The 14,741-nt window shown below is 36.2% G+C and overlaps 1 protein-coding gene across 1 annotated transcript in view; it reads left to right on the forward strand.

Moving 5' to 3' along the window:
• The first annotated feature begins 4,017 nt into the window (after positions 1–4,017).
• The window catches only part of SLC35A1 (solute carrier family 35 member A1), a 28,336-nt gene continuing 17,612 nt past the window's right edge, over positions 4,018–14,741 (forward strand). Inside the window, exons 1-2 of the mRNA XM_016128203.2 lie at positions 4,018–4,202; positions 8,194–8,371. Of these exons, the coding sequence (XP_015983689.1) occupies positions 4,187–4,202; positions 8,194–8,371 (194 nt within the window). The 5' untranslated portion in view covers positions 4,018–4,186. The remainder of the gene's footprint in view (positions 4,203–8,193; positions 8,372–14,741) is intronic.

Consider the following 14,741-nt stretch of genomic DNA (forward strand, 5'->3'; position numbering starts at 1 on the left):
CAGAGAAATATGTTGCCTTCTTTCAGTAGGACATTAAAAAAAACACTACAGATTCTTGAACAGAAGATCAATTGTGGGAGAGCCATACTGGAGTTGGGGAGATGGCTGGGAAGCTTTTGCAAGAACTAGGGCATATGGTAATGGATGACATGAAGGACCAAATATGAGATTTAATTAATATGATATAACATCCCAGGAAAGGGTAAGAAAAAATCAAAGTATTACCTCAGCATTTCCGCCTTATGAGACCAAGGATAATTGGGAAGAGGAACTGGTTGATCAAAAAAGATAATGTATTCAGACTAGAAAATTTGAATTTAAGGGATGACAAAAATAGTAAGGTGGAGGTGACTGAAATTTGACCTGGAAAAAGATAATTTGGGAGGTCAACCCCAAGGGAACAGGAAAGGAATGAGGAAGAAAATATAAATAATACAGAGGAGCAGTCAGAAGAGTGGAAAAAGACATAAAGGAATCTCTATGGTCATGGAAATAAAGTCTAGGTTCTTTGATGCAGCTTTTTCGTCATAAAAATTGGGATAATAATAGTTTCCAACAAACTGGGTTGTCAAGGAGATTAAATGAGTTAACACATGTAAAGCACTTACATGGTAAGGGCTTTGTCAGTGTTTACCAAAGGAGGAGAAGTCTCCATTGCCTCATTCTACTGCACTCCCTTCCTTATTTTTCTCACTTTCTATTTTCTAGCTCTCAGTGCCTAGAATAACGCTTGACACATTATGAATTTCAGTAAATGTCTCATGACTAAACAAAAAAGGATGAGGAATGAGTAAAGGTCAATGGGATAGGCAACTGCTGAGCTCTGTTTTAATAGAGTTGGCCTGAATGGAAATAAGATTGCAACAAGTTAAGCAGACAATGGTAGAAATAAGTACAGACTGCATATCAGTTACTAAATGGCAGGAAAAGAAAAGTGAGATGTGGTAACTAAAAAGGAAACAGAGGCAAGAAAGAGTAAGCTCAAATAAGAAATATTTAGATATTGATGATTATTACTCTTGTTTAACTTTCCTAGTCTAGACACTAAACTTTACATTGTCTCCTTGTAATTTTTATTTTCTCAATTATAAAATACAACAATTCTCCTGGCTTGTCTTTAGTAATATTACACTATAGGAAAGAATTCTAAAATAAAAATGTTTTATTTTATTTTAAAATGGATGTTTTTCTTAATAGCTAAATGAGAGTAGTATATTTAAACTGTCATGGAAACAATTACATCGACGTCTCTGCATTTGTCTACATGTTCTTTATGGTTAATAGTTTACTATACTTTAAACCTTAGCACTTTCAATAATCTATTACATAGCTACCATATTCGAATGTAACTATAACTTCCTTAAGCTTTTTGGTATTTGCTTACTGCACACACAGCCTTTTTGTTTAAGTTCACACTTTTACTTTGTTACCAATGGATATAGTAACTGGGTTTCCTTTTAAACAATTCATTGAGACTATAGTAGCTCTCATGCATAAGTGGAGATGAAGTAAGCATGGTATCAAAGATCAGGAATATCATTAGGGTCTCAAATGGCAATAGAAATAGCCGCTTGAGGCATCATAAACTTAGTTCATTATCGGGTAAATTACTTTGTGGTTACCACATTGTTGAAGATTAATGCTTCTTGCACTAACCAGGGGTGTATAGAAAGCTAGGGATACATAAAAAAAAAATCCACATTAAACCAGTATTTTCTAAGACTTAGGACAATTCAGAATGGGAAAGGAAAAATTAGTTCAAATTAAGAATGTAAATATCTACTCAGCTATTCATTTTTCTGGGATAATTATCAAACAGAAAAGCCAGATTTAAAGTTATCAGGAAATATATCTCCCAAGGATATGGTCTAAAAGTATTAATAACAACCCCCTCTTTTGAGTGTCTGCTTTCCAACTCACTGAAAAATTTTGTCCTCTACAATCATACACCATTAGGAAATGTGCTGTTGAAATTCTATCAGTAAGAATAAAACATCTTACTCTTGCTTGGAGGATTTAAATCACCTTGACGCAAAGAAGCCTCAATTTCCGACCTAGGTGCAAAGACTTCATTTAAGAGGCCTGAATACAACAGTCCACATCTATAGGAAGTTTGTAGTTTCCAAAAAGGAGGATCCTGAGACTATTCTGCTTGACACATATGTGCAGATCTGATGTTGAACTTATTACACATAGCCCTGCTTTGAATCTATCAAAGCACTACTTCCTTTAAACTTTACCTAAGTCCATTCGTCCTCTGTGTTCTATACCTTTCTCTTTTCCTTTGTTTCCTGAGAAAGCCCAAGGTTCATCTGATGTGCAGTTTCTCTCATTGGAATGGGTCAATAATCCTGACTCTATCTGACATATAGATTTTGTCTCTGGTAGTCTTGGGCTGATCAGGTTAGGACAAAAGGCATTAAATCCTAGTCAAGGTTCATGGTAGTGGAGTAGAAAGTCTCTGTGGGTAATGAAAGTTTATAACAAATGTAGAGTTCAGCAGCATGATATGCTAATTGAACCCGAAATGCTACCAAAACAGCCTGACAGCATTTTACCCACCACTCTAGTTGTGATCAGTGATGTGTGTGTGTGTGTGTGTGTGTGTGTGTGATGCAATTAATTATCCACCAGAAGGAACCATAGTTCTTGAAGCGGAGTGGATTTCAGGAACTAAGACACAGAAAAATCCAGATTGGCCTGGAACCTCTTGTTGCCAGAAGTAAAAAATGCATCAAAAATTTTGTGCAGATCTAAAGAAATGAGCAGGTTTACAAGAGCCGTATTGGGGTATTTTGAGCATACAAAAGAGAATAATTATAGTTAATTAAACTAAGTTGAGACTATAATGATACTCCAAAATGGAAAGAGATAAACTATACAAGGCAGTAGTAGTAAAACGAAGGAATGTATGATAGAATATTTTCATTTAAAAAATTAATTTTAAGTATACATATGAATTTTTTGTTTGAGTGTATGTGTAAGAACATACACAGTAGGGAACCGAATAATTCCACAAGTGGGAACTGTACCAATTACAGGAAGAGGTGATTAGCACTAGTGAGCACACATATAACCAAGTAGAGGGAGGGTCCAACACCATTCCAAAATGATATTAATCAAATGTCTGACTCCACAAAGTCAACTGTGATCTCCTGGGAGCCTCTCCTAATATTAATGTGATGCTGATAAGGCATGCAAAATTTTCCAAGAATGTTAATAGACTTGCTAAATCTATATGTATATATAATGATGACAGTGGTATATAACATTAACCACTGAAACCTATAAAAAGTCATTTTGGGGACAGCTTATTCTACAGAAGGTGTGGGCTGATGGGCATCTTAGAATCTTGTACCCCTGTTCTTGTGAGGGCTGAAGTACTTTTATAATATTTTAAAACAATCCACATATCTTGAAAGCCATTCATTTGCCAATGAATTATTTTTAACATTGCTAAATGCTAATTAACATCCTCTAGTGAAAGTGGAGATTATAGCGGTTGACGTAAAGACCTGTTGACACATCTAAGATTTCTGAAGCCCTTCTGTTTGCAGAGATCATGTAGTTAGAATGTCTGGAGAGGTAAATATAATCAATGGTAATCATGTCAATAAGGACACAGGCACAGACTTCTGAACATTATAACATAAATTATATTATATTAAAATAAGAGTAACAATGGAAGAGAATAAACGGGCTGGAAGTTACAACGTTGCCGAAAGTAGTATCCGTTACTTTACGAATTCTGGGAACTGAATTCTGGGAGCTCCTACAACTTTGACAGGCATGAACCTCTAAGTCTAACGCCAAATCTTTGCCATCAAATCCCCCTGATTAGGACTACGGTTCCCAGAAGGCAACGCTCCGCTCCCTTGACTCCGCTTCCTTAGCCGGCTGGGAGTTGTAGTTGACGGAACTCGAGTTTTATGCACTTGTCAGCAAAGACTCGGCTGCAAAGGCCTCTCCTCCGTCCGGGTCATTTTATTTTCGGGCGTAGCTCAGATCCCGGAGTCTAATCTTAGTGCTCGACCGATCGGGCGGAAAACCAGCTGTCAACCGGCCGGCAAGGCGCTCTAGGCCGAGCGGTTTTCGTCTCTATGACCATAGGAGGCGGTCCCGCGTGTCCTGCGCAGGGAGCGCAAAGTAGGCGTGCGTCAGTTCCGCGCAGGGCTGTCGGGGAGCGATGGCTGCCCCCAGAGGTGAGGCTGCGGGCCGCCGCGATGATGGGAACCCGCGGGGGGCGGTGGCGGGCGAATGCCCTCGTTTTCCTGCACCTGTCGGCCGAGCATCTTCGGCGCCCGTGGGCTGCGGGGCTGCGGGGCCGGAGTGAGGCGTCGCGCATCAGGAGTTAGTTGAGCCGCACCTGGCTGAGCGCGCGCGCGCGCCGCTTGTCAGAGCAGTAGGGGTAGTCACCCTGCCACGGCGGCTGTCTTCTCCGCGGTGGACTCTGCGCGGGGGGCATTTCGGCGGCTCAGGACCGCGCCTGCCTCGACAAGCTGGTGGTGGGCGGGAACTGAGTTCAGACGGGCCCGGGCTGCGGCGGACCCGGAGAAGTGTTGGGGCGCCGGTCGCGACTGGGTCCGCATCACCAGCGGGAGACAGGACGGTTCTTCCTGGCCCGGGTCACCGCTGCTGTGGTCTCTTCTGTGCCTCCTACCTTAAGGTGCTTAGAGGCTTAAGGGCATGCTCTGGGTGCAAAGCCTAAGCAGCGTCTGGTCTGTGTAATATCCTGTAGAAACATCATTGGGGCTTTAAAAGGGCACTGAAACCATAACGAGATGGAGAAAGCAGTCCTCCCAAGGAGAATATTGTATGTGGTTTGAAGGAACACTTTGATGTTTTGGGTGGAAGGTGGGATCCAGCTTCCTCTCCGCAGGGATTTAGAGTAAAACTATTTGATGACTAATTGCCATTTAACTCCGCAAGCCCTTTTGTTTTGCTGAGCAGGGTAAGTTAAGTTAGGACCAGAGCTGAATTTCAGGACGATAGATCAGTAGCAAGGAGAAGTTGGGTGACACACAATTCTTTCTTCGTTCTTCCCCTATAGAGCACTTGGTTCTGAATAAATATTGAGTAGATATTTAAAGAATATCTTTTGTATGGGTGCTAAATTATTTCCCAGGTTGGAGAGTCTGCATTTATCATTTAAACCCTGCCCAGGGAGCATTGCCTGTAGTTTCATATGCTTCTTTTATGGAGTCTCTCATTTCAAATCGAGCTTTAAGTCCCCTGCCTTTTTTTTTTTCTTTTTTTGAACAACACAGGAAGTAAAGAAAAAATAATTGTTTTGATAACAATGGGAACAAGATTAATGATGAGCGACACTTAAGAATTAAAGGAGTCAGGTCATTATCTGAAAGACTTGTAACAATTTATGGGTTTAGGCTATTGCGGGTACATATTTATTGTGCCTTGGTCATGTTATAAATCTTACATGCCCTCTAGGAATGTATAATCTTAACAAAAATGCAGTTGCCATAGCATCCTGGTATTCATAAAGGATTTACATGAAACACTGAATTTCCAAGTTTTCAGGTTAAATAATGTCCTCTCTAAAATATAGTAAAATGTAACTTAAAAAATAACTTCAGACTGTGAATTTCTTTGGGGATGGGGGAGCATTTTCCACACGGAAACAATGTGTGGGAGCTAATGGGAACTTTGTGAAGCAGAAAACAATACAGATAAGCTAATTTGCCAGTGTGCCAACTCAACAATGCAGTTAAGTTATGGGCTAGGTTTATAGTTACTGGCTGTGGGCACAGTGTGAATACTTTAGCAAAATTTACAGTGATTACATGGTACCGATTTTTGATATTACACTGAAATAATTGAAAGTGCTAAGAATTGGTATTTCATACTGGAGAATTTGTGAATGAAGAACTTTTGATCTAATGTTAAACTGAAATTAGAGAAAACAATGCATAAAAACATTAAGAGCTTTTTTAAAGTTTATGTTTTTTAAATGGTTTTCCATACCAAAGCCCTATATATTTTAAAAATATCTAAACTTATTTGATTTCTCTTCCATTTAGATCAGTAGTTATTTTCAAGAACGTAGTATATATTCCTATATAATCACTTTGCAAATAGGTGTACTTTCAAAGTTGATAATAGTAATAATTATAGATCAGAATGTATTTGTAGGCTGTAAATATTTGTTTTAGTGTTTAAACATTCACTGTATTTGGGATCAGGAACCTACATAGTAGCTAAAATAGTTTTTAGTTGAGCAATACTAACCTCTTTTATTTATGAAAGTGTTGATAATCTAGGACATGGGTTGGCAATTTTTTTTGTAAAGGACTGGATTTCATTTTGCCATTGCTGGGCAAAGAAGTAGGCATAAACAATTTGGAAACAAATGAGCATGGCTGTGTTCCAATAATGCTTTATTTATGAACACTGAAATTTGAATTTCATATAATTTGCTTGTATCACAAAAGGTTATTTTAAAAGTTTTTTTTAAAATATAAAACTATTCTGACCTTCCAGGCTGCATAAAAATGAGAGATGAGATGTAGTTTGCTCACCCCTTATCTAAATGGAAAGTGCTTTCTCCTTTATTGAGTAATTAAAGGTTATTGATGTTTATTTTTGATGTCATACATTTTTCCTTTGTGTGGGAAAGTTTTAGAACAAAGGAAGCATTGTAGTGATCTTCACTTCCTTTCACATAAACATTGCTATTTGGCTCTTCAGATCTTTTGGAAAGAAAGTTTAGGCAGAAATAAGCCCTATTTCTTCGGTTCTACTGTATTTTTAGTCAAGACCTGATGTGATGTAAAAAATTTGCCTACAATTTACAAATCTTTATTGCCCCTGGGAAATACTTATGTTGAAGAACCTGTAAACTTGTAAGTTCCTGTGTTACATATCTAAGGATAATTTGTTTGAAACTCCTGTTTTATTTCCTTAGTTAAGTCATCTTCAAATTGTGGTTAGGCTCCCAAAAGCAGTGAACAAAAGTGTATTTAGTGCACATTGTAGTTACAGTCGCAGCCCATAGTCACCCTGTGTCCCTTTGATTCTTAACCTGTGTTGTCAAAGTATGGCTCAGTGGCCAAATCCAGTCTGTCAAGTTGTTTTTGTATGGCCCATGAGCTAAGAATGGTTTTTACAGATGATCATTTGCAACTGATTTGATGAAGCGCTAACTCTGAAGACCAGTGAAGCAAAATGTTACCCGCCCCCAATATTTCCATTGTTTTTACTAGTAGAGCTTGTATTACATAATATTATGCTCAATTATCATATTTTGAATTTGTCAAAAATTTGTTTTTTCTCTTGTTATCGAAGTACTTACATGATAGTCTTTATTTTGCCTTTTGGCGTGAAAAGCCTAAAATATTTACTGTTTGCCTTTTATAGAAAACTTTTGTTTATTCTTGTGTAACCTGAGCCTGAAGATTTGAAAGAAGGTTAAGGATGAGAGGTGGGAGGTGGGTGAATAAAGTTTAGTTTGAGTGTTAGATAATGGCGGTATCAGAACAGGACTGGGAGTAAGGCAGGACGAGGGACACCTGGTACCCCAGTGCTTGCGCTTTTATTGAAGATATTGAATCTGCTCTGGTGCCTGGTTAATGGCAGCTGCTCAAGTATACTTGCAAGAAGTTTTTAAATTGAGTGTTGATGAATTAGGTATGTGTCTTGCATTTCAAGTTTTATGGAGCTTTATTCTTAACACTCTTTTTGTTATGAAATATTTCTTCTGTATAATGCTATTAAATGAGAGGCTTTATTATGATGAAGTTTTATGTTAAGCATCACTTTTATCACTCAGTTATTCCTTTTGTTTTTTTCTGGTGTCTTTAAATTTAGAATATACATTGATGTAATTGTTTTCATCTTTTATGCTTTGCTTTCACAAGTTGGAGTTATAAAGATATATAAAATATGTAACTTCTAACATCCCAAACTAGAGCGAGTATGCCATATAATCTGGCAATTGAGGCAAAATCAGTGCCTAACCAGTTGATAGTCAAAAGTCAAAGTCAGGTTTGTTTTGTGAATATATGTTTATGTTCTTGTCATTAGAAAGTATTATGTTGAAATAAATTTTTAAATATCACAGGTTTTAAAAAGTTTATGTGCATGGAATTGGAAAGCATTAGAAGTGTAAAGTTGATTAACTTTTATATACATTGATATTGTCTACTAAGTAATACTTTTGTTGCATGTATTTTCCAGAAAATGTCAGTTTATTATTCAAGTTATACTGCTTGACAGTGATGACCCTGGTGGCTGCAGCTTATACCATAGCTTTAAGATACACAAGGACATCAGACAAAGAACTCTACTTTTCAACCACGGCTGTGTGTATCACAGAAGTTATAAAGTTATTGCTAAGTGTGGGAATTTTAGCTAAGTGAGTATAAATACTTTTTAGTGTGTTAAATTGCTATTTTTCCACTTAATGTATTTTCTTAATTGGATAATTCAAGCTACTTCTTTATATGTTTAATTGCTCTAGAGCAGTGTTTCTTAACTTAGAGTGATTTTGCTCCCCAGAAGATATTTTTGGTTGTCCTAACTTGGGGAGTGGTAGTGGCATCTGGTGGGTAGAGACCAAGAATGCTGCTAAACATCCTACCATGCAGAAGATAGCCCTCCACCACAGTTGTCTGGTCCCAAGTATGAGCAGTACAGAGGTCGAAGAACTCTGCTGTAAAGCTGGGGTTTGCAAGCTGTGGCCTATGGGCTAGATTCAACTTGGTGCATATTTTTGTTGTAACCGAGACTGAATGGCTCACAGAGCCTAACTATTTAACATTTGGCCCTTACAGGAAAAAAAAAAAAATTGCTGACTGTTTTAGAGAAATATAATGATAATAGTTAACATCTCTTGAGTGTTTTCTGTGTTAAGTTTTAGGCACGGTGCTGCTATGTGCTTTTCGTTAATTAGCTCACTTAAAATCTTTATGCAGTTTTAAGGTAAGTATATAATTACTACTATTTTACCTTTACAATATCTGAGATTCCTCAATATAATACACTGTTAGTATGTGACAGCACTGGGCTTTGAATCAGTAACATCATATGAGAATTATTTTAGCTAAGAAAGCAGTATAAGAGAGGGTTAAGAATAGAGACTTTGGAGTGAGACCTAATTTTAATCCTAGACTCTGAAATTATGACTCTGCACACATCTTAACTTCTCTAAGCTTTAGTTTCTTCATTTTTTTTTAATAGGAGGAAATAACTTAAGATTATTAGAATTAAATAAAATCCTATAGGAAATCACTTAGGGAAAGATTTATGAGATGGGGACCCAGTGAGACTTCATACAGGTTTCAAGATGTAAATTGTTGAGAGTGAGAAACCAGTGAGGAGTAGCATGTGTGTAAGCTTTTAGGTAGAAACAGGGTACATTTATAGAAACATTACATTTAAACATTTGCAAATTTCATTTAACAAATATTTATTAGGTGATTTCTGTGTAATAATTTTATAATTGGTACTGAATGTACAGATATGAATGAAATAGATTTGGTTTCTGCTTGCTTAGAACTTACTAAGGTTTAGTGGAAAAGACAGAAAATAAGCCAGTAAACACACACGATTACAAATAATCAAGTTTGAAAAAAATATTATAAAAATGGGTCGGAGAGGGAGGAAAGAACAGAAAAATAACTTGAGGCCAGAAGATAGAAAGCTTAAATATATTTGAGTTTAAAATTCATCTTATAGGCAGAAGTATTGTGGCAGCCTAACTTGTTAGGTTGCAAGTAGGGTAAAATCTCAGATCTATCTTTCTTAAGATTCATTTTAATGATTATTTGGCTGTCATTAGAAGATTCTTCATTAGGGATAATGTCAGATAAATGAAAGGCCTTTAATGTACCTTTAAAAGGCAGTGCTCCAAAGGCACAAGTTTCTTTGTTTAAAACTCCAAAACAGCTTCTGTATAACAACCTAAGAGTTAATAAATTAAGAAATTCTTAAGGTATAACTTCTTTTAAGACAAATATAGGGTTGTTGGAAAACAAGGGATAAAGGAACACATCTCTTTATTTCTTCTCTAATTTCCACAGGCAGAAAAAAGTGTGACTCAAGATTGAAATAAGATGAAGTTAGCTATTTTAAACTGTAAGATCAAATCATGGTTTGGTTTTTTTTGTAACTGTTAAGAATTTTTAAAAACCAATGTGCAAAAAATAACAATGAGGCCTTTGGTGTAACTTAGCAGTTGGGCTAGTCTTCTGTCAATCTGCCTGCCTAGATTTTTTGTTCTGTTTTGGTGCTTTTCCAGTTTTGCATTGCTTGGTGTATAGTATTTATTTTTCAGCTATTCAGTGTTAAAGGTATGGTCAGTTGTAGTTTTTTTTGTGGAAACATTTTTTGTAAATTATATCAAAAGCACAAAAATTTCTAAAAATTCACCAGACAAATCAAATAATAGTGTTGAAATAATAGCAGTGTGGGAAAGCAATCATTGTACCTCACCAACATCATCAGTGTCATCATCAATAATTAGTTGCTGTGTCTGTCACCAGCATAATGTAGAGGCTCATAAAAGAGGCTCTTTTGCAAACATTTACCTCCAAAATTTTTAAGAATTTAAAATTTCTTAACAAAGACCAGGAACAGTGAGGAAAAAGTAAAGAATTAATGACATAAGAGTTTTGGCGGTTGGCATTTCACATTATTTGGGTAACAAGAATTTGCCAGGAAGAAGAATCATTTGAAGCATTTAAAATATAAGGAGTTCGTAAGTGGAAAAAGCACTGGCAAAAATTAAAACATGGAAGAAGTGAAATGCATTTAAACTACTGGATTTTAAAGTGAACATAATTTTTATGGAGAAAATATGTTGGCAGATTATCATGTGCTTATTTAAAGTACATTGGTAGACACTGAATACCTGCAGTTCTTAACAAAATATTTCTTGGAACAAAGAGTTTACTTTTAAGAGGATATATGTGAAAATGTTAATTTCTTGGAATGATAAAAGTGTGAAAGATAAAGGAGGATTATTTTAACTTAATGAGGTTACAGACTAATAGCTACAAAATGAAATGGAAGAACATTGTGATTGCTTCAGCTTATTCAGCAATATGTGGTGACAACTGATTTAATGAAACTAAAGCAAAACTATCAGTTTGGGAAAGATACCCAGTGAAAATGTTTGAAAGTTGGTTCTAGATCTTGAGAGGACAGTTGGCTTATAATAATTTACCTGAAGCACTTTGAAATAGGAAAAAGATGAATAAATACATGGCCAGACTATGATTGGGCCAATAAGAGTGAATTAACAATTACGAGTTGCAGCAAATGATAGAGGCTAGAACTTTGTGTCTTTTCTATTTCATGGTGTGAAGCTTGCAACGAAGTGAAAGATTTTCCAGATATTCTCCATGCTGTCATTTCTTTCTTTTTCTTTTTTCTTTTTCTTTTTTTTTTGGTGAGGCAACCCTTGGTTGACCTCAGAGATTGCAAGGACCTTGTCAGCTTACAATCCTTTATTTTTTATGCCTACAGGACTTGGTCTTCCCATCCAAGTACTAACTAGGCCCTACTCTGCTTAGCTTCTGAGATCAGACAGGATCGGGCTTGTTCAGGGTGGCATGGCTGTAGACAATGCTGACATTTCTTTGTACACATATTAAAATTGGTAATTTAAAAAAGTATGTGGATAAAGGCAAATAGGGTATTATATAGTTCATCAAAAAACAGGTTGGATGTCAGTGTTTTATTTGTTTTGATGAAGAAACTTCTAAATATCAGAAAATATTTGTTACTGGAAAATTTTATGAGTTGATTTGTTATGTACAAAGGAAACAAAAATTGATTTCATATTTTTGAATTTATATTTGAAAATTCTTTACCACATAATGTTAAACTGATTCTTTCTATAAAGCTGTAAACGTGAGAGTAGACATTTTTCCTTTGTTTTCAAACCAGAAGCAATACTTTTATCATCTGAGAGAAAGGATGACAATTTCAGGATATTGTGGGAGAATGTAAAAGAATTATAATAAGAATGTGAAAGGATTATAATTAAAATAATGCATTTCCTCCATATTCCCAGGAAAATAAAGTTAATGTAAAAATTAGATACTATATTACTAAATTCTAATTTGAAATTTTTGGAGAATGACAAAGGAAAAAGTGGAATTACTATTTAAATGGAAAAAAGTATTAGAGGAAGTAAAAGCTTATTCCCTTCCCTTCACTCTACCCTATGATAAATAACTTTATAGAGTTGATACAATTATTATTGCAGAACTTAGTTTTATCTGAACTATGCAGAGTTTAACTTCATTGTAGACCAACCAGTTTGGCTGTTTATTTAGTATGGTCTCTAGAGTAATGCTCCTTGCCCAGTAACATATTTAGTCTTGGCTAATGGTTAAAGTAAGTACATGACGTTTTATACTATGTGGAAATGGGGGAGGCCGAGACTCAGGAAATTACTTGAAATTCTTAGTGTCTTGCTTGTAATTAATGTTCACTTACAGGGAAACATCTCACTACCATATCCAAATAATCTGTATTAGCCTTCCTCTGAATATTTTAAGCATATAGTCAGGTTATGTCTGTTTCAGTATATTATTAAGAAGATGTAATGGGATAGTCAGGTTCATTCATTTATTCATTCATTTATCAAGCCTCAGTTATGTGCTCAAGAATGTTCCAGATGTCAGAAATATAGTTTTAAACTAAAAAGGCACAGTTTTGTCCTTATGGAACTTATACTCTAGTGGAGAACCAGATATTAAGTAAATAAATAATAAATTGGTGTTGTTAAAGATAAGTAGAGGGTGCTGTAAATATAATAGAAGATCTTCATTTGGATTTGCAGAGCTTTCGCTCTGAAGGAATTACATTTAAACCTAGACCTGAAGATTGAGTAGAGATTAGGCAAGAAAAGATCAGAGAGAAGGCAAAGAAAACAGAAGTTAGAAGTTCCCGAGGCAGAAAAGTCCTTGACTTTTAAACAACCACTAATTAGTGTGTCTGGAGTGTTATGAGAGTGCCATGGTGCTAAGGTGAAGGAGAAGGCAGCAGAATAGCAAGAGTGATCCTATGGGCCTGGGAAGGATCTTGGATTTTATCTCAAGTGCATTAAGAAATCATTGAATGGTTTGAATTGGAGACTAACATGGCGGCCTATTTTGCTTTAAGAGTCACTTTGACCCCTTTGAAGAAAATAGGGTCAGAAGGGTCGCAAGAGTTGGAAAGAAGCTTAGTCGAGACCAGAGATAATGGCCTACAATGACAGCACAGGCAATGAAGAGAAGTTAATGGATTTATGTTCTGGAAGTAGAAACTGTAGGATGTGGATTTGGATACATAGTCGATTCTTATTATTTGCAGTAGTTATGTTCTCTAAAGTCACCATGGACACTGAATTAGTAAATAGTAAACTATTCCCGAGGGAAATACATGGTTAGGTTCCAGTGAGCCTCTGGTCACATTTCATCAGCTGATCAATATAACCTTGTTTTATGGATGTTTCTGTTAAAAGACACCTTATTTAATATACATTATTGATTCATTAGCATTAAACTCATCACTAACAGCACTGTAACTCATGCCTAAACAAAGCTTATCTAACATGTATTTTTCTACATAAGGCACATCACCGTCTTCTTGCGTGAAAGAATACTAGCCAGCACTTTAGCATTACTCTTGGGGGGAATTTTAAATAGCAAAATCACCCCTCCCCCCTGCAAAAAAAAAATGTGAAAAATGTGGCGCTAAAGACTGAGCTTTTTTACACTGTGAGAGCAGAAACAAGAAGACAGTGTTGTTGCCTTTTTTGGCCCAAGCTGGGAATGTGAACATCAGGCAACTCAAATTTTTGCAGCCCTGTGTATGTCTGCTTGTGATTGTGAAAATTCTGCAAATATTGATTTTGGGGTTACAGGTACATTTTAACAAATAGGCAGATTCACTCATACAGAATCCATGAATCAGCTACAGTAGGTGAGGGGAAAGGAGGTGTCAAGAATCGTATCCTTGTTTCTTAGTATGGAAAAGTAGAGAGTTTTTTTTTTTTTTTTGATAGGAATAAAAGCAGATTGAGGGAAGGTGATATCAACAATGTAATCAGGGGTAGGTATAATGTAAAGTTTTTAATGCTTTAGTAGGCATGGAGAATAGGCCTACTATTCCCTTCTGGGTCTGGAACACAGAAGGGAAGTTTGGGCTAGAGAAATAAATATGGGAGTTCTTATCACATGAAAGTATTTAATCTCAGGGAATTAGAAGAGATTGTTAAGAGAATGTTCTTGTAAAAGTGCTCTCATTTGCAATGTTCTTTGACTCCATGTACCTTAAATATTACTGTTTTCTGGACAATTTAACAGGAAACCACAGAACTAAAGAACAACATATAATAGGTGCAGCATGTTTAGACAAATGGAAGTCAGCTTGCTTAAGGAATAACGGGTGTCAGTCTGGTCTGGGGCAGTGTCCAAGAATTTTCTAAGAGTTAAATTAAGCAGGCTAGGGTAAGCATAACTTACATGCTAAAATTAGGCAAATTAGAATCTTTAAGTCGCAAGAATTTAAGCAGAGGCAATTGTAACTCCAGAGGTAGTTCCTGGAGCCTTTGGAGATCTGAAGTGTACTTATGCATCTCTTTTGTGAGAACTTTGAGCCTGGAAATGGACTAAATGTAATCTCCGACTAATGAATTTGACCTTTCTGAATGTTAACAGCAAGGTTCCAGACCTGTGTTTTACTTGAAAGGCCTGTCTATGTCAGTTTGAGGTGGTAGAGAATTTCTG

The sequence above is a fragment of the Rousettus aegyptiacus genome, unplaced genomic scaffold (assembly GCF_014176215.1).
Source record: "Rousettus aegyptiacus isolate mRouAeg1 unplaced genomic scaffold, mRouAeg1.p scaffold_m13_p_1, whole genome shotgun sequence".
Taxonomy (NCBI): Eukaryota; Metazoa; Chordata; class Mammalia; order Chiroptera; family Pteropodidae; genus Rousettus; species Rousettus aegyptiacus.